A 20302-nucleotide genomic window follows, 5' to 3' on the forward strand; every position below is an offset into this window, starting at 1 on the left:
GTGGCATTAGACTGTTTTCAAATAGGTTCTTCTCGAGGTGGTCATAAGTAAGCCAAGGTTGGCTTAGCAAGTGCAGATGTGAGGAAACGGGAGCAATGAAACAAAAAATAGATTTCTTGTCCTTCTACTTAAGGGGCAAAGAGAAGCGTTTTTGCTACCGAGAAAGTGAACATTATAAGTTTAAAGTCTCATAAGTTAGAATTGACGCCATGCCATTATTCAGAATATACATATTAGAAATATGATCAAGTGTTAAATTTAGAGTAACAACGACTTTGTTAAGATAATAAAAGAAAATAGTTACATGAATCGTTTGCCATTCATCACGAGCCTTACCGCTCACACCTCACAGCACAGCATATCTCGTATGAATGGATTTTGGGCGATCGATACTTTATCACATGAAACTAGAGACTCTCTATCCAAAAGACAATAAATATAAACCAACCACCCTTTTGCTTTTTTTTAATCGTTATTAAAATTGGAGGTGCTTTATCATATGCAGAACTGTTATCTTCCATACTTTTTTTCGGGGATTGAGGATCATGTAAATTATTTCCTTTTTTAGAAATATCCGATGATATTAACAAAGTTTTAATTTGGTACTGTGAAAGAAATTTCGTATTTAAAACTTAAGAAGTATAGAAAGAAAATTTGAACATTGTTTAGCATTTTGTAAATGTTTGATATTTAAATGGTATTTTCCCTATTTCTTAGGGAAAATTACACAATTGAGACTTTTAGAATTTTGATAGTACCTCATTGCAATGACAACTTCTTATTGCATTCTATGATATCTTGTTGAGTTAGAATATTAAATTACCATGAAAGTAGTCTTTTTTGTACGTATACATTGTGCTAATTCAATGTTGACGTACTTAAACAAAAACATGGTGTAAAATGCAATTTAATAAGTGCATGCATCACATATTTTAGGTGGTTCGTATGATATACCATATTATAGGTATGTCAAAATGAATTGAAGTTAATTTTTCAACTCAACCCAAACCAATCCAACTCATGGATCTAATGAGTTGTTGGAAATTTGATAATTAATGAATCAATGGATTAATGAGTGTAATGATTTGGGTTGGAATAATTGGTTGAAATAGATTAGTGGATTACCCATAACCAAATTGACAAAATAACCAAATGTGTAAACCAAATATAACTGAATAAAATGTTTAAACCAATTTTAGTAAACAGAAGCAAACACAAATTTCTCACATCTTTCATCATCGATCTCTCATTCTCTCTCAAAATCAAAATTTCTGTCAAATACACGATCTCACCATTTTTCCGCAAAAAATGCGAGTTCGCTTTTTAGCGTCAAAACATAATTCTATAGTTCTTTGCTAACAATACGGTTCATAATTTCCAGCTAAAAATAAGAGAATGAATTTTTCTCGCAAAAATATGTGATTCCGTATAGTTTCCACAAAAACGTGAGTCAATATTTTTCCCGCAAAAATGCGGTTCCGCAATTTTCCTCCCAAGAGGGCACATATCAGTGTACGTACTATACATGTATTAGAGTTTTTATTTCCTAAATTAGATCATATTAGGAATAAAACAAAATATGATACTTTATATTTTAAAGTTGTAATTTGATATATATTAATATTATATAATGCTTGTAGTAAATTCTACACTAATATTCTCCTCTCATTGTCAATTGGTTTTGAGTTGAAAGCCTATAATTTCTAATATGGTATCAGAGCCAGATTGACCCACTAGACACTTTTCCAAATAAAGGGGTTTCTCACCTCTGCGGTTCGTATAAGTGATCCGTCTTGTTATGGTATTTCCAATATATTAAGTTTGGATTGTTCTTGTTAGACCGTTTCTCACAAATTCTCAAAGACTTATTAGATAGGGAAATTGTCCCACATTGGAAGTTTGATAAATTCAACATTAAATTTTTTTACTTATTGCCAATTTGTTTTAAGATGAAAACCTGTGATTTTTAATAAGCATTACAAATATTTAAGAACTAGGGTTATATAAAAATACATCGTATACGTACATGCGATATTGCTTACATGAAATAAAGCAATTAGGTACAAGAAAATATGAACTAAACAAGACTAACTAGGGAATTTTGGGCATATGAAAAGATGATCTTAGCTTCCTTCTTGCTTTCTCATGTTCCTATAACACTTCTCCTTGTTAATAATTGGTGGATCCAAATGAAGCCCAAGATGAGAAGTCCATTAACCCATGTTACTAGGGTTTTACCAAGTAGAGATACATATTAATTTGTCTTAAGAACATCAATGTAAGACAACCTTGCAACTCTCCTCTTTCCATTTTTTTGAAATCAAATCTAAAGTTTTAGTGTTCTTGGTGACAATCTAAATACAATTTCCTCTTTTACATTTCTTGTTCAATAAAGCTCAATGAGCCATCTTAATTATCTATGTCAATTAAGCTTGAATCTTTCTTGTTTGAGATTGTCAACATTAATGTGTCTTTGGTCCTACCTCAAAAGTGAGATAAGAAATAAGTCTAGTGATATTGTTATCTAACTACCAAAATCAAATCCGCATGTCGCATTGTCGCATGTTACTAACATAAAAAAAGAAAATATAGTTTCCATTATAAACAAGACCTTAATTAACATCTGAGAGATTAATAATCTTTTCCAGTATATATATAGCTGTGGAATTATGTGCAACAGCTAAGCTTGGACCATATCATAGCGTAGTATCTTATGATTCAAATGTCCATAGTTCAACTTGGTTGTTCCTTGTTCTGTAAGAAAAGACATATTACTGTAATATCATCTACCTTCGTATACTTAAGCCTTTTCTTCCATGCAGCTTCAGCCGCCTCCGCCACCATTTTAGCGGCCGAAGCTTGCTTTTTCCCGGAACTCCATATAAGCGATACAACTTCATCATTGCTAAGCATATCCCAAACCTACGATGACAATATTTTATACCAAGGAGTTTTATTAAACTTTTGAACTGAAAACAAAAAAATCTATATTTGAATCATATATATGTGCTATTACCCCGTCAGTAGCGAGTACAAGGAACTGGTCTTTAGAAGTAATTCGGTGTTGAGAGATTTCAGGAACCGCAATAACACCATGGTCTTTGAGCCTGAAATCTCCAAAAGCTCTTGACATGGCTAATCCTGGTATGTTTTGGTTTGGTAACCACACCCTTTGGCTGCTTGGTTCTGTTTTCATTGCGAAAACACGACCTTTGCACATCCTGATCCTCTCTGCTTCACCTGAAACGCTAGAACTCGCTAAATAAATATCATCAACCATCTAACAATAAAACCTTTCCTTAGCCAAAAAAAGGAGTAAAAAAAACATACTAGGAACATCAGGTGTTAGGTCTGATGTTAACTGTACTGCCTTGATCTCACCATCTTCAGTCATTGTCCCCAATACTGCCCTTGAATCACCAAGGTTCGCTATCACAAGATCATCTCCCTGAAGCAATTTAACATTTTACCAAAACAAAATAATAAAAAATCCAGTAAGCTCCAACTAGTGAAAATTTAGGCTTTGAATGGTGGCAGCAGAAAAAAAAAGTGAATAATTATTTTTTGGCTAGACATTAGCTTTTTGTTCACTATTCATAAGTTTAGGTCTATATTGGTGCATACCAAGAAAAAACAAAACTTGCAGCAGAAGAAGAAACACTAATCTTGTCTGTTGGCCACAGAATTGAATGGTCCGTTACCACCATTCAAACCCTTTTTAAAAGTTGCGGGGAAACAGAGAAAATAAATGTACCTGAGTTATGGCAACCACACCAGTGGAGCCACTGAAAGAGCAATTAAAGACTTGAAGATTAAGCTCTCTATCAATGAGTCTAAAGGCAGTAAAACAAGCCTTTTCCCATTTTGAAGCTTCTTCTTCACAAACATTAGATTCTTGGTTTAGCTCTTCCTTTAGTGCTAACAAAACCGATGGCAATCTATTCCTCACCATTTTGCTCACCATGTGCCCATTTTTGCCGTGTCCATCAAACACTCCACATAGCTCTGTATCTCTTGTTCCATATCCCTACGGGATTAAAATTAAACAATTTCTACTATTTAAATCTAATCAGTTCACTTAATTCTACTCAATAATAAGATAGATGAAACTTTAAATACATTTTTCAATCTGCGTGAGAAATGTCATGTGAAATGAATGTAATTTTAATGCAATCATACATTTCTTTATATATAAAGTTTATATGAATTGAAAATCCTTCATTATGTTTTTGATATCAAAGAACTTCAAATATATTTCACAAGTAACACACAAAAAATTGAGACTAACACTTCAAACAGATTTTACGTTATGCGCATTTGAATCTACCCCTAAACTTTGTTGGTCATCTATGGTAATGATTTATAGAAAATATATAGCAAAAATAATGTCAAGATGGTCTACCTGGTAAAGAACAGCATGATCTTGGTTAAGCACTTTGGTTCCTTGTATGGAGCAGACCGAACCGAGTCGATGAACCGGAAGGTCTTGATCTAAACCGAACTCTTCTCCATAACACACCACATTTCCATCACCGTGCTCATTATCCTCATGAATCTCCGATTGAGAAGACGGTAACGAAAAGCAATGACCCATATAATCTCTCTTTCCGATCAGATTCTCACCAAAGTGACCAAAGAGAATGACTTCGAAGAATAATTCTTATAAACAAAAATAAAACCTTATGTTAATCGGATCGCAGATCTTATAATATACATTGAATATGAAAAGCCTCTGCTTAGATATCTTTTATAAAGCTGTCTTTCCATATATAAACATTATTACTGTTTACGTGGCACCAACTTGAATTCCAAGTGTCAATGAAATCAATTTATTATGTGATAATATGTATATACGTTGACATATATGCTATGTAATAATGTATACACATTTATGTTGTCCGTGTTTTGCTTGAAAGGGCAAGTTCTGATCCTTGCACTACTTTGACAAGGCATTCTACTTATAGATCATATCCCGTTTTTTCAACAGAATAATTTATTAATTAAATACTTAAATATCTTACATAAGAATTATTGAGGAACTTTGAAGTTATTTGAATTATAGGGTCAATTTGTTTGAGGAGAACCCCCGCTGAGCTAGCAGGATTTGTGAATTGTAAGAGAACTATACTGTATATAGAAGCAAAAGGTTTGTTGTTGGTGCCGGATTTCGATATAAATCCGATTTTTGACCCCAAAAAACTCGATCTATCGACTTCCCACTTAACATAAAAAAACAAAACAAGTATTTTTTGTGATAAAGTACACATGACCTAGCAAGAATAAAAGTATAGAACTCATCTTTTATCACAGCTAGCATTTTAGAAGTCGTTATTGAAACCCTAGTTTGTCACCTCTGATTTATTCAAAAACAACAATGTCAAAACGGTTAAATCTCGGCTATTAAAATTCCCTGATTTTTTTTTTTTGGAGTGAACTCTTTTGTTTATTAGATACAAAACCGAACTAGAATGGACAAAGAAAGAGATTGAAATATGAATCAAAGAGACAGTACTTATTTTCTTGATGAGATGTGAACTGAAATTACAAATGAATGGTCTAATATGTTGTTGATGCTAAGCTGTCAAAAGTTGTCCATTTTCTTGATCAACATCATTCTCCTTTATAGCCTAGCTCTCTTAATAATATCATTGAATAGTCGAGTTGTAACGTCTCTAACTTAATAACGATCATTTATCTCAACGATCCGTAACACATTATAAAAAACATTTATCTCAAACACATTATAATGTCAAACCAGTATCTAGCATAACATGCAAAGAAGCATTAGATTACCTGGACCCGTGCCTACCACACGTTACAACCACAATCTATTAATCAATCATGTTGTGAAGGTTTTAAGTATGTGGACCGTCAAGCGACAACAACACAAATTCGCCAAAACCTATGTAAATGTTTCGAGACAAGACATCGATACAATTATTCCTCAGATGAATTTCTTCTCGAAATGCCTAAATTATGTGGCATTGCTTTTGCGTTTTAATTCCATTTGAAAACAAACTGCCCAAGGTAAAGTTTTAGATTTAAATTTTAGAAATTTTATTAATATTTTAAAGTTAAGATTATTCTTTCTCTGGTTTTCTTCATTTTTATGTTGAATCATATATGTTAATGTCATTGGTTGTCACAACTAAAAATTATTTTTTGTTGATAAAAAAAATATTTGATAACTATTTCAGAAACAAGTAAATAAATTTGAAATAAAATCCAAATTGGGTGTGACTGGTGAACAAAATAGTAGAAAAACATTTCTACTGATTTCATCCCAATTTATTTTTGCTAATTTTAAATTAGATCAAAATTAGATAATTATTTATCCTTTTAAACAAAACAAAACAAAAACCTCTGCTAATTTCCAAATAATTTGTGCAGCATTATGGTTTGAAGTAAAAAAATTGGAATCATATCAATGACATTATAAATGGAAATATATGAACCTTAATATTTACAATAAACTTAATAAATTGAAATTTCAATTCCTTTATCACGACTCATGATCGACCTTCTGAACACTATGAGCCTATGAAAATTTTGCAAAATGAATTAAAAAACACACAACTAATACTACAACAATCTAAAACTACATATAGTCCTCAGCAAAAAAAAGAAAAGAAAAACTGATTCGCATATAATGAACTGAAACCAAATTTAACAGAGGAACACAAACCGAATTGAAAATAAGATACTAACAGAATGGATATTAAACTTAAAAACCATAACCAAACTTATATTGAACCGAGAACTGAATAGATATCTAAAATATCATAAATACAATAATATAAAATATTAGTTATTTTTAGATCAATAGCTAAAAACTATCCAAAGAACCAAAATGAAAAATCCGAAAAAATTCAAATACAAAAAGAAACTCAAATAACTGAAGCAAAAATATACAAAAAATATCCAAAATACCCAAACATAGCCGAAAAACCCAAAAATATCCAAAATACCCCAAATAACTTGACAATACCCAAAATATTTTTGGTTAGAATTGAAAAAAAAAAACTCAAAAATATTTCTGTTCTATACCGATTTCTTGTTCAAAGAACCAAACCGACTGAACCTGAACCAAAATTTCCAAATCAAAATCATATAACTAATCATATAATCTAAAAGCTACATATTCTAAAAACTCATGGATAGTGGATTTTCCATTCTTGTAGTATGTCTCATATGTATACAATTCTACGCACCTTTCAATCTTGTCTATGGAAAGGCTTGCCATTTTCCGGTTGAAATTGAACACAAAACTTGTTGAGCTACAAAATTATTGATCGATGACATAAAATCCGTTTCAAAAAGGCGGTTGGTGCGTCCAGTTGAATTACCTTGACGAAATAATGCAAAAGGCCTACAAGAACACAAATATCTATAAAGAGAGGACTAAAGCTTTACTTGATAAGAAGATCTTTTTAAGAGTTCACGAGCATAGAAATCAAGAGATACACCATAAAACATAATTTGTTATTGATTTTGTCATTAGTTTTTTCATTAATATTTTGTTTTACATATTAGGAAATTAACAACAAGTCAAACCTGAATAATCGGATTGGATCGACGATCTACAAATTTGAAAATTTTGGATCAATTCTTATGATTTTAAATCAATCCTCCTAAAAAAGATTGATGTTAATCCAAACTACCCTTAGTGAACCTTATTTTTCTAAATATGTTTTAGTGTTATTGTTAGTAAATATTAGTAAAACTTTAGGCAAAAACTATTTTGTACTTTTTTTTAAATAATATATATATAACCAAAGTTGGCCCTCACATTTTAAGGGCAACAAGCAAAAAAAAAAATCTAATTTATAGAGGCTTTTATAGATTTGGGCATATTTCAGCCCAAAGATTTGAAAAAACACACATTTCACTTGCCTTTACGGAGATGAGCATATTCTTCCTTTCTTCTTCATTCTTCGTCATCTTCATTCCTCATTCTTTATTTTTTTATTCCCAGAAAATGCATTAATCTCCTTCTACCTTTTGAACCCAATAGATTCATTTAAATTCGTTTTAGTAAAAGAAATTTAAAAGGGATGGTGTATAGGAACCCAATAATCCAATCTTAGACACATTAAATCAATTACATGTTTGGAGAATTCAATCTCTTCAATCTCTTCAATTACATGTTTAACCAAAACTCGATTTTTGATATAAAATTACATGTTTATTCAATCGAATCACCATTTTTAATTCAAAATCAAATTAAATTTTTTACATGTTTGAGATTGGTGATAATAGATTAATAGAGACTTGATCCTCCATGACTTCCTTTCTCCCTCTTAATTTCTAAAATCGAAATGAAGATGCAAAGATTGTAGTAGTGATTTTCTAAATGTCGAGTAGATGGCTCTGAAATGGGGAACAATGTAGAAGATGCAGCAACAATGAAGTAAGTAAAGAAATATTCAAAAGCTGTCAAGGGTGAAACCGTAAAAAACTATAACGTATAAGTACATAAATTTGTGAGTACTATGAGATATTTCTATATCCACAAAGGCATAAATTTTAATGTGCCAATCCCATAATTGATCCCTAATTTATATCCAAAAAATAATGTTTAACCATTTGTGTATATATATATGGAAGTCAAATCTGCTATCTATCGATCTTCCACCCAGTACTTAACTAGTAGAATTATAGGGGCTTTTATAAGAATGGGCATATATTGGGCTGAAAATTAGAAAATGAACACTTTCATAGAGAGTTTATAGGATTCGGCACTTCTCCTGACATACTATGACGATTTTGCCCTCAGAACAATTAAAGGAAGAAGACGGTGAAATCGTAAACTGATAAACACCAACTTCAGATTTCTTGAAACTTTTTGATGGAATAATTCCAAATCATAACTAGTTATCACCATAAACAAATTTTGCTTGCTAAATCTAAACCATAAAGATAATTAGAAGGAATCCCCAATCAAAAACTAAACCCTAAAGATAATTGAAAGGGAACCCAAGTAAAAAAAAAAAAACACGCACATTAATAAATCTATCTCCAAACATGAAATTCATCTTCTATATGTGAGGTACAGTGATCTTCGGCGGAGGTGTATAATTGAAATTTTGGTTTTGAAATTTTGGATCTTGGTTTTTCGATAGATGAAAGAGATTTAACAAGGAAGCTTATCAAAATTGAAAAATTCAATCAAAATCACACAACAAGCACATAGAGAAACTCAAAATCAAAAATTAAAACCTCAAAATCGGAAATCAAAATTGGAAATCAAAATTGGAAATCAAAAATCAAAAACTAATCGTCGGATTAAGACACCACAATAATAAGCCGATGTAATGGCGCAGGCATTGACAATTCGTTTTGGGAATTGAATTCAAGAACCAATGATAATGGTTCTTGTGTCTTGCTGGGAATTTAGTTTTGGAAGATAACGAAAATGCAGCTTCAATTTAGAATTCAGTGATAAAGGGGCAAAATAGTCATTTCTGAGAATAAAGAGTACCTATATTTGTAAGTACATTTAAAAATGCCTATTTCAACAAAGGCATAGACTTAATTGTACCAATCCCATAATTGATCCTAGAATTATAAGATGTGTTTAGAAAAAATCTGATACATAATTAACTATATCAAAGCTGGAAGCACCTGCTTTCTTAGTTTTAGCTAGGACCAATTGTACTTCTTTTTTTTTTCTGGACAAAAGACCAATTGTACTTATAACATCTTTAATTAACTTCATAACGATTATTTATCTCAACATCTATACAACTGTTATAAACAAAATCTTTGACTTAGATGACTTTCATCATAACTCGTAGGACATGGTGATTTTATATTTTGTAACTTTCAAAATACAAATTTCTCATGTCTAACGATAAAAATCTAGATTAGAATATCTAACTAGAATAATTAGAGGTGTCAGACGGGCCGGCCCGCGCCCATCTAGCCCGCCCCGCAGTGGGCTTTCTTTTTTGGGCCGCGGCGGGTTGGCCCGTTTAGGACCACGGATAAAATTATCAGTGTCCAAGCCCGGCCCGCAAAGCCAAGCGGATATACGGGTCGGCCCGCGGGCATTTCTCTGCTACGCATCAAGGATTCTTGAGCTGTGGCATTGTCTGTACAAGGCAATATCTCGTCCAGAGCCGTATTGCTTGATGGTCTCTCAACCCATTCGCTCATTGCCACACATGTGTCTGCAGTACAAATCGAAGAAACTGTAGGAGAAGAAATGATAACAAGATCACTAAGGTCAATACATTAGTTGATAGTTGAGAAACATGTAGTCAAAGATGAAAACATTACCGAGACCAAGAAAAGTCACCACAAGCATGACGATTGAAACTACGATAAGCGCCACTCTCCTGCGAGTACAGAAATGACTATTATACATTTGTTTTTCAAAATCCAAAGATTCTGTAACAAATAGACTGTTAGGAGGAGTTTGTTACACAGAATCAAGGAAATGTCTTATGTGATTGGAGTTACTAGTCGATTTCTCAGTGATAGTAGCTACAGAAGAATCCAGTTTCGCTCCGATCTGATCGATTTCAGTTTGTACATTTGCAGGTAAAAGAACTTGAAGAACTGCAGCCTACTTGGCTGAAGCAAGATAATCTGAGATAGCTCTAAAACAAAAGGATCATAAAAACAGAACCAAACTAAAACAAAAGTCAGGACGGAAACATAATTGTAACAAGTTAAACTCAAATGTGAAACAGAAAATGAACTTAAGTCAAGAGAAAGACCTGCAACTTCTTAAACGCAAACATGATAACAGAAACATGAACTTAAACTCAAATCCAAACAAGAATATCAAACTTAAAATAAAATCTGCAACTCAACATCCATCTGCATCATCCACAAGCGACTGGAAGGAAGGTAGAGTCTCATCTTCAGCATCAAATTTTTCATACTCCTCTACAAGTATCACACAAACTAACAATGTTCATTCATAGACTAAGATTGTGTGACTATAAAACTTATGAAAAACAACTTACTTACCATTTTCATAAGATTCAAAACCTTTTAACCAATTGCGACTGCATATTAATGCTTAAACCGTTCCAGACTTTTGAGTATTGCCTTCTCTTATTTGGTTTCGATGACTTTCCATTGTCCTCATCATCATCAACATCATCAGCTCCATTGTCCCCATAGTCATCTTCTTCATCATCATCATCTTCGTCTTCATCACTAATCTCAAACACTTTTTTTGGTTTTTTAGATGCTTCAGCTTCAGACTTTTTTCTTCTCTCTGTTTTAGAGGCAGAAGCTTCATCACCCTTGCCTCTTCTTTGGGTTTTTGAAGCTTCTGGTTCACACACTTTTTTCCTCTGCGTCATAGGTGTTCCTGTTTCATCTCTCACTTTTCTTTTCAGCTCTTTAGATCCTCCTGCTTCATCATTAGCTTGTTGTTGTTCATATCTAGCTTGTTCCAACTCAATGACTCTCCGAGATTCCACATCTAATGATCTCAAATACCCAGCATCAACAGAATCCAACGGATCCTATCATTAACAAAATACAAAAACTAGTCAAGACTAGCAAATCAATCAAACAAAAGTAAAACATCTAATTGTTTATGTGTAGTCACAAATAACATACCATTACAAGTGTTAGATGCTCTGTTTTGATCTGAAATCTGAATCTAAAAAGCTTCAATGATCGTAAAAAAGAAACTTGAAGAGATAGAGAATGACTTTTCAGTTTCCTTGTTAATCAATTGAGCGTGAACTGCTACTTCTAGGGTTTGAACTGCACAAGAAACTCTAATAGAGAGAAAAAGTTTGAAAGGCTCTATGAGAAATGAAGGGTTTTAAAAGAGTTGGTTTTTCTTTCGTGGGCTACCCGCATACCCGCAGTCCGCAACGGGCTTGTCCACTAGAATCCGCAGTCCGTAATGGGCCTGCCCGCGAGGCCCGCTAATTTGTGGACAAAAAAATCAACGTCCAAGCTCGCTCCGCCATGGACTACTTGGACAAAGCCCGCGGGCTAGCGGCCCGCTTGACAACTCTAAGAATAATGAATAAAAAAAACTCAAATGATTCCATTTAAGTTGATAATATTCTTATTCAACCTTGATCTTTATGATGAATTCACCCTTATTGTTGATTCCCTCATGTTTGGTAAATCTACTCCAAATGATCAATACAATAAAGAAGACATATCCAACCTAAAATTCTTGGCCAATAACAAACAGTTTGTAACGATTTTAGATGTTTCAATTACGATAATTCATGGTGTGGTCCCCTTAATCATGTTTAAAATATCTAAACAAATTATTGGTAAACGAATTTCCGGTATTGTGGATATAACCCGACCGGTTGAGATCTGGCATGTCTCATAACATGGTCAAATTATATTTTTTTCGTATCAAATTATTTTGACTAGTCAGGTGGCCGCTGTTCGGCCACGTAGCCCAATCCCATAATCAGAAAACAAAGCCGTGTTGTGTGTGTGTTTTCCATCGACATCTCTTGTTAAACCAAATCTCACAATTATTCCTAAAAAAAAGCTTTTTTCCTTTCATTTTAAAATCTTTTATACAAGTGTGTCAATTTGATGATGAATCTTTTTTTTTTTTTTTTTTTGTTTTTTTTGGAGTTTCTCGGCCAAAACCCGTAATTCCCCCAGACCCGAAACCATAGCATGTAATATTAGTTTCGTTCCAAGCGTCACTCGAACCAGAGACCTCTAAGTTTCGTCTAAGGTTTTTACCAATTGAACTAACGACACTTGGTAGATGATGAATATCCAAATTAGCTCATAATATCTTACATTTTATAATTAATGCAAATAACACTAAAACGAATATCATCAAGAGTTGACATTATACATGTTCAGATCCTCTAGCACAAATAACAATGCCACCTTCGGAAGATGTTTAATCACGAGTGATCGACTCTAGAGTTCGACTCTATCTCCCATACATAAAACTAAAAAAAAGTTGACACTATACTTAGTTAAATCTAGTGTTAGTTCCTTTTAAATGTTATGTTTTTATTTTATATATCAATGTCTATGATAAAATTTACGAATGACTTATATCACTTCAAACTTTTAGATTTATTTTTTGGATTGAGGAACTTTTACAACTTTTTTTTAACCACACATTTATTAAATTTGTACAATTTTAAATACACAGATTTGTAATAATTTACATTTTTCGGAAATATTGACTTTAATTAGTGAACGAAAACAAAGTATTATAATTTGTACAGCTTTCATTTCTACCAATCACAAATTTTTTATCAAAAACGTTGCACAAAAATTTACTCTCAGCTTTATTGTATAACTTTCTCGTACAACTTTTTTTTACAGTTTTGCACTATTCTGAAAAGCTTACCGCTCCAGCTAACAGATAAAATTTTTATACAGTTTTATGTTACCAATCGGAACCATTAGTTTTGGTTTTGTATCTAAACTTAGTTTTTTTAAGTTTTCAGTTCCGTAAGATTTTCAAATTTTATTTTATTTGGACTGACAAAGGTATTAATTCTATAAATTGACAAAAATGTTTTTATTTAATTTATTATATACATAAAAACACAGAATAGGTATTGGTAATAGACCGGTTCGATTTGGTTCTATTCGAAGAATAAAATAACCAACCACTTTGTTAACAAAACGCAGCCGTATTAACTGTTTCGGGACCCAATAAAGGAAACGTATAAAACTTTGACTCCAAAAAAAAAAAAAAAACACACGCCTAACCTGCTTCAATGGAAAAGTCATACATTTACCTAACCAGACCTTCTTCGCATCTTCGTCTTCTTCCTTCGTGATCTCTCAAATTCTCTCCCTTTTAAAGTCCTAAATCAAAACCCTAAACCCATAAATCCAATCCCTCCATTCGAATTCTTCATTCTCTCTCTCTCTCTCTCTCACAATTACTGATCGGTTCTGAAATTTGTAGCTATGCAGGCAACGGCTTTATCATCTGGGTTCAATCCTCTAACGAAACGTAAAGATCACAGATTTCCCAGGTTAGTGTTCATTCTCAATCGATTTTGATCTCCTTTTATGGTTTTGGATTGTTGATTTATTGGTTATATGTCTCTATAGGTCATGCTCTCAGAGAAATTCTCTGTCTTTGATTCAATGCGATATAAAAGAGAGATCTTTCGGAGAGTCTATGACGATCACGAATCGTGGATTGAGTTTTAAGACGAATGTGTTTGAGCAAGCTCGTTCTGTGACTGGAGACTGTTCTTATGATGAAACTTCAGCTAAAGCACGTTCTCATGTTGTTGCAGAAGATAAGATTGGTGTCTTGCTTTTGAATTTAGGTGGTCCTGAAACTCTTAACGATGTTCAACCTTTCTTGTATAATCTCTTTGCTGATCCGGTGAGAATCTTTTGACTTTGTGTGTTTGTGATTGATTTGTGTTGAAAGTGGGATGCTGAAATGGTTTTGTTGTTGTTGTTGAAGGATATTATAAGGCTTCCTAGACCATTTCAGTTTCTTCAAGGGACTATAGCTAAGTTTATATCTGTTGTTCGTGCTCCGAAATCTAAAGAAGGGTATGCTGCTATTGGTGGTGGCTCTCCTTTGCGTAAAATAACTGATGAGCAAGCGGATGCTATTAAGATGTCTTTGCAAGCGAAGAACATTGCTGCTAATGTCTATGTTGGTATGCGGTATTGGTATCCGTTCACTGAGGAGGCTGTTCAGCAGGTGTGATTTGCTCTCAGTATTGATGGAGTTTCTTATGTTTGTGTCATAGTCATGTTTATCTTAACAAGCTAATTTCTTTTAATCAGATAAAGAAGGACAAAATTACTAGACTTGTTGTACTGCCATTGTATCCTCAGTATTCTATCTCTACAACGGGTTCAAGCATACGCGTTCTCCAAGATTTATTCAGGTTTGTGCAAGCTACAGAGCATATTCGTAGTTTATTGGTTGTTTACTTTTAAATGATTTCTTAGTTGCACGAGCGGTACTTAACATGTATCATCATTCAGGAAAGATCCGTACCTAGCTGGAGTGCCGGTAGCTATTATAAAGTCCTGGTACCAAAGGCGAGGCTATGTCAATTCTATGGCTGACCTCATTGAGAAGGAGCTTCAAACTTTCTCTGATCCTAAGGAGGTATAGTTATATCCCCCCCCCCCTCTGTTTTTTCCTCTTCATTGCACATTTCTAGTCTGAACACTGGTTAAATTGGTCCATTGTTTTGTGATTTAGGTTATGATATTCTTCAGTGCCCATGGTGTTCCGGTCAGCTACGTAGAGAATGCTGGAGATCCGTACCAGAAGCAGATGGAAGAGTGTATTGACTTGATAATGGAAGAGCTAAAAGCCAGAGGGGTTCTTAACGACCATAAATTGGCATACCAGGTTTGTTCTAATCATCCGATATAAACGTTGCTTGGCATTACCTCTTTATGTCAAGTCCTCTAATTGATTCTTGCAATAATCATTTCTTCTCCAGAGTCGTGTTGGCCCTGTTCAATGGCTGAAGCCATACACCGATGAGGTTCTTGTCGACCTTGGTAAGAGTGGTGTTAAGAGTCTACTAGCCGTTCCAGTCAGGTGAGAGACCATATAATAATCCCTGTTAGCTCATTTCCGTATTGTGGAAGAGATACTTTCCAAGCGTCCATTATCAGATTCGTTAGTTATTGATCATTTCGGCTTTCTTATTTTTCTTTCATATCTTGGATCTTTCAGTTTCGTGAGTGAGCACATTGAGACACTTGAGGAGATAGACATGGAGTATAGGGAATTAGCTCTTGAGTCAGGGGTAGAGAACTGGGGACGGGTACCCGCGCTAGGTCTCACACCATCCTTCATCACCGACTTAGCTGATGCAGTGATAGAATCACTTCCTTCAGCAGAAGCAATGTCAAACCCAAATGCAGTGGTTGACTCAGAAGATAGCGAGTCGTCAGATGCTTTCAGTTACATTGTCAAGATGTTCTTCGGTTCGATTCTGGCTTTCGTCCTACTTCTCTCCCCAAAGATGTTCCATGCGTTCCGGAACCTATAGAATCTCGTTGGTTTTGTGTTAAGTCTTTTCTTGGAGAAATGTCTTGGTTAAATTCAATATATATAGTCCAATCTATTGAAGTACTAGTACACCAGCTCTAATAAGCTGATGTGGGTAAGTAGTTCAATAGATTGGACTATGTATATTAAATTTGACTAAGAGATAAACTAGAGAATGGGAATAAAGAATGAGAAACGGTATTAGAAAGTTCTTTGAGGAAATTTAGATGTATTTTAAATTGAAGATGCATTTAGCTATAAACATAGTGGCTACGTTCCTCTTAGAGATGAGGAGAGAATTATATTCTATTATTATTTGGTTTCTTTTCTTCGTTTTTGTATGGTTTCAATACTTAATTGTCAAAAGTATCCTATAATTTTGTTGTTCATAGTGTTAACTGTTAACAGAATATAAAGCTTTTGAATACGTTTCAACACTGAACTTACAAGTAAATTAAACAAGGGAAAGGTACACATATACAAAAGGTGACAAACACATCATAAGGGTCTCTCTCTATACAAATATACACAAACACAAAACAAAGAAACTCTGTCTTTGGCTATATGACTTATTCCGGTCGTGTCTGGATCAACCCTTGCCGTGAGAGATTCTCAATGGAATCCGCAATAACTCTAGCGCTTGACTTCATGTACCCGCCTGCACAAAGTATCATCACATAACTTCTTTTAACCTTTAAAAACCATTACTCAAAAAGGCAATACATCGTTGGTTTATATAAATGTTAAAATCCAATTTAGCACCTGAGGTTAGCATCACAAGAGGAATATTTTTCTCCCTTGCAAATCTGAAGACTTTCTCGTCTCTACTTGTTATGCCATCGGGGCTTATCTGTCACACACGAGTCACCATTCACCAAGTTAGAGACATTGTAAGTGAGGAAGAAACTAAATATCCTGCTGCGATAGAAATGCGATATCTGCAGTGTATAAATTACCTTTAGAAGTCCCAGAGGGTCACCATCTAATATGTCTGTGCCAGCATTGTAAATTACCAACTCCGGTTGGAAGTTTCGCGAAGCAACCTGACAGTTATACATAGGTTCCCTTAAGATCACGAAAGACCACAGTTACTATTCATGTTTTTTCGAGGAACCAAGTTCTTATGCTCCTAATCTATCATCTCCAGTCAGACTATATCACATAAGTAAACCGCCAGGAAACATGAGATTAAGGAATATGCTCTCTAATGCATACCTCAAGGGCTTCATCTAGTTTCCTCAAATACTCATCGGTGGTCGTCCCGCTCTGCCAAGATATACGAAGAACTATAATGTGACACAAAATAATCAAATCAATTCTAGCTGATACGTGTAAGACGATAGGCTTACCATGACCTCAACTTTCTGATCGATAAATCTCCTAGCTCTATAATCCTGTAAGAAGATACATCTAACTTCAAAAGCAAGCATGGACAAAACTGCACTATAAGTTCAAAGGAATGGTAATGACTTCAAAAGAGGAAAGCTCCAAAGGCTTACGAAAGGGTATATCTCGGGATTGTACATATCCAAAATGTAAACACGGTCTGCAGACAATATACTGTTATCACCATACTAAACACCATTATGGCAAAGCATCATGAAATATATAAAGTTTTTATCATACTGTCATCGCCGAGATCTGTTTCATGGCCATTCCCTTGATGAGCATCAAGATCTATTATCATAACCCTGTTCAAGTTTAACAAGGTCAAGGAGACCATTGCCATATCAAGGTCCATGATAGAAGCAAACAGATACCATTGGTGAAAATTTACCTCGAGATTCTCAGACGAAGAAACGCAAAGTGAATACAGAGAGAAATATCAGCGAAAGCACAAAACCCGCCTCCTCTTTCAGCAGTACAATGATGAAAACCTCCTCCAATGTTTATCGCCCATCCACGTTCTGTTGCAAGTTTAGCTGCCAGAATCGTCCCACCAACCTATATAACACACCTATTTTATAACCCCTCCACAAATATAAAGTTCTCGGAAACAATCAAAGTAGTAATGCAACAAACGATTCTTCTACCTGCTTTCGGAATGGGTAAAGAACTTTCTGCTGCACAAGAAAATTCGGAAAAAACGCAACTGGTGCAACCTATACATTGTAGAAAACTTTAGCTCAACAAGAATCAAAAAGATCATTCAGTGACCAATTCTCATATAAGAATACAATATTACCTCGGTGATCCTAGCGACAGTGGCACTGCTTTTCAAGCTGTTTAAGTAGTTCTCAGAATGTACCTAATACATAACAACCACAAACAAAAGGTTACACAACCATCAAAATTCCAATACATAGCCAACAGTGATTGATCACAGTTCATACATTTAAGAGAAACCAAATAGTACCACTAAAAGATCAATCTTTGAAGCTTCAAGAGGCTCAACAATTGCTTTCTCCTCCAGAAACCCATCTGAAACAAGGAACTTGCAAACTCTACCCCACTTGGAAGAATCAAATGGGTGCCTACACAATTATCAAATCTCAACATAAAAAAACCAACTTTCGAATTTCACAAGATTGACCAACAGAGAAAATTTCTAAAATTGGGGAAAAAGACTCACAATTTCTCAATACCCATGAACGAGATATCATAAGACGATGAATAGATAATCGAAACCTTTGAAAGAGGAACGTCGAAGTAGAGTTTACTGTTGAGAATTCGCTCTCGTCGGAGAGCTTCGGGATGAGTCGCCATCGAAAACGATGATATTTCAGAGGTTCGATTACAGGAGAAGAGAAATTTGAAGACTTTGATTGCGAAAAACGTGAAGAGCAAGTAAATAGCTAAGTCGCGAGTTAACTCGGTCCAGGTCGAGATGACTCGGGTATGTGTCATTAGTTTTTGGTCTGAAGCGGTGAGATATTTTTTTTGTTGGCAGAGATTTTTGTTAGCGACGAAGACGACTAATTTCAAAACGCAGGGAACAAGCGCGTTTCACTGACTTTCTCTTGGCACAAAAAAGTTAAATGGGAAATTTGACTCTATAACCAAAAAAAAGTTATAAATTAAGAAACTAACACATAAAAAAGAGATATTATCTATATTTTATGTAATAAAGACAGATATTATCTCATATTGCTTAAGTCATCTTCTTCTCTTTGTTGCTATAAAAATATGAATTGGAGTTTTTGTCCAGAAAAGCTAATGTCACGAAATTTTAAGTTTTTGACTTATTTTTTGTGGCAGGCCGTGTAAAGTCTCGAGGAGAGATAGTCGAGTAAATTGCCGACACGTCGTGTAGGACTCACTCTGATTCCGTTGGGGTTTTAGTTTACAGAGACATGATCATATTTTTTTACTCCGATTTCGTTGGGGTTTTAATTTACAGAGACATGATTATATTTTCTTCCTCCGATTTCGTTGGGGTTTTCGTTTGTTGTTTTTATTGGGTTCCTTATTTAACAACTGGATGTTACTTCTTCTCTAATTTGGATTTGGATAGATGAAGTGTGGCGACGAAATGCCAATCCATAAATGTTGGAGTGAGATATCAGAACTATATCGGGAACCAATAAATCTATTTTGATTTTGAGAAAATTTTGAGAGATACTATTACATTTTGTGAATATACTATTTACGTATATCTTGTACTATATACGTTTTAAAATGAATTGTTTGTTTTGATTAAGGATGTTAAGTGATTTGATCAGTGTTTTATATTAAAAGCCTTGGGTTCCCTATATATTATCTTAGGATTTAGTATCCTTCCATCAAAAAGTATTTAATTGATTATTTGGATTCATCGGAACAAACGTTTCTATTTGAACAAATATATACTATTCTATCTTTATTTGATGATATGTATAGAACTTGATACCACTATTCATTTCTTAAAAAATTCGTTTCCGATTTTTAAAATTCAAATCATATTAGATAAACAAAAAAAAATCTGTTTTTTCAATAGTATTATTAACTTTAACCAAGTAATATTATTAAACTAATGTAGTAAACTAGATTAAGAGGATGAATGTATTTTAATCATATAAATTTATCTTTCCTCTTGTCTCAGACTTCTCTTTCTCTACAAGCACATCTGTTTTACATACAAATAGAGTTGGTCCGTGGTGATTTATTGTTTACTTTAAAAATAAAGCGGCTCAATTGCTGATGGATTTGTCCATCCCGACCGCGGTACCCATTCAAATTCTTAGTACTAAAATTTTGGAGTGAACTAGTTATTTTATAACTTCGTCTCGGACAAGAGTAAAGTCCACGGACCAAAATGCGACATGAAGTCACGAATAGTGGTGGCCGTGATTCAACATTTTAACCTACCACTATGAATTTGATTAATACACAAGTTTCATCTTCTTGATT

The 20302-nt window shown here is 34.0% G+C and overlaps 3 protein-coding genes, 1 non-coding gene and 2 pseudogenes across 8 annotated transcripts; 3 read left to right on the plus strand and 3 right to left on the minus strand.

Moving 5' to 3' along the window:
• Positions 1-2468: 2468 nt before the first annotated feature.
• On the minus strand, positions 2469-4807 carry AT5G26010 (Protein phosphatase 2C family protein). Its single transcript, NM_122502.3, has 5 exons — positions 4403-4807; positions 3755-4027; positions 3331-3448; positions 3017-3240; positions 2469-2922 (listed from the first exon to the last, which is right to left on the minus strand). Exons 1-5 carry the CDS (start codon positions 4592-4594, stop codon positions 2734-2736), a joined length of 996 nt encoding a protein of 331 aa, NP_197973.2. The 5' UTR covers positions 4595-4807; the 3' UTR covers positions 2469-2733.
• A 754-nt stretch (positions 4808-5561) lies between these two features.
• On the plus strand, positions 5562-6031 carry AT5G26015 (annotated as a pseudogene). Its single transcript has one exon.
• A 4785-nt stretch (positions 6032-10816) lies between these two features.
• Positions 10817-12099, minus strand: AT5G26020 (annotated as a pseudogene; the record flags this gene model as incomplete). Its single annotated transcript has 6 exons — positions 10817-10894; positions 11010-11486; positions 11584-11620; positions 11679-11733; positions 11827-11884; positions 12079-12099.
• Positions 12100-13672: 1573 nt separating this feature from the next.
• FC1 (ferrochelatase 1) lies at positions 13673-16407 on the plus strand. 2 transcript variants are annotated; one of them, NM_001036864.1, is made up of 9 exons: positions 13682-13964; positions 14044-14326; positions 14411-14656; positions 14743-14846; positions 14947-15073; positions 15170-15322; positions 15417-15517; positions 15656-16020; positions 16094-16407. In NM_001036864.1, exons 1-8 carry the CDS (start codon positions 13897-13899, stop codon positions 15972-15974), a joined length of 1401 nt encoding a protein of 466 aa, NP_001031941.1. In that variant the 5' UTR covers positions 13682-13896; the 3' UTR covers positions 15975-16020; positions 16094-16407. The 2 variants fall into 2 exon arrangements, with proteins under 2 accessions (NP_197975.3, NP_001031941.1); NM_122504.5 differs by having other exon boundaries at positions 13673-13964; positions 15656-16400.
• On the plus strand, positions 16013-16138 carry MIR860. The gene has a single exon (NR_143294.1). It is a non-coding gene; the product is annotated as a microRNA ath-MIR860 precursor (primary transcript).
• On the minus strand, positions 16374-18904 carry HDA2 (histone deacetylase 2). Of its 2 annotated transcripts, none has more exons than NM_122505.4 (12): positions 18546-18904; positions 18330-18447; positions 18159-18221; positions 18007-18075; positions 17751-17917; positions 17600-17664; positions 17473-17519; positions 17323-17367; positions 17189-17239; positions 16930-17016; positions 16736-16823; positions 16374-16631 (listed from the first exon to the last, which is right to left on the minus strand). In NM_122505.4, the coding sequence occupies exons 1-12, from the start codon at positions 18818-18820 to the stop codon at positions 16543-16545; spliced, it is 1164 nt and encodes a 387-aa protein (NP_568480.2). In that variant the 5' UTR covers positions 18821-18904; the 3' UTR covers positions 16374-16542. The 2 variants fall into 2 exon arrangements, with proteins under 2 accessions (NP_568480.2, NP_851078.1); NM_180747.2 differs by having other exon boundaries at positions 16379-16631; positions 17600-17650; positions 17821-17917; positions 18546-18858.
• Between the last annotated feature and the right edge of the window lie 1398 nt (positions 18905-20302).

Source organism: Arabidopsis thaliana, chromosome 5 (genome assembly GCF_000001735.4).
Source record: "Arabidopsis thaliana chromosome 5, partial sequence".
In the NCBI taxonomy this organism is placed as follows: domain Eukaryota; kingdom Viridiplantae; phylum Streptophyta; class Magnoliopsida; order Brassicales; family Brassicaceae; genus Arabidopsis; species Arabidopsis thaliana.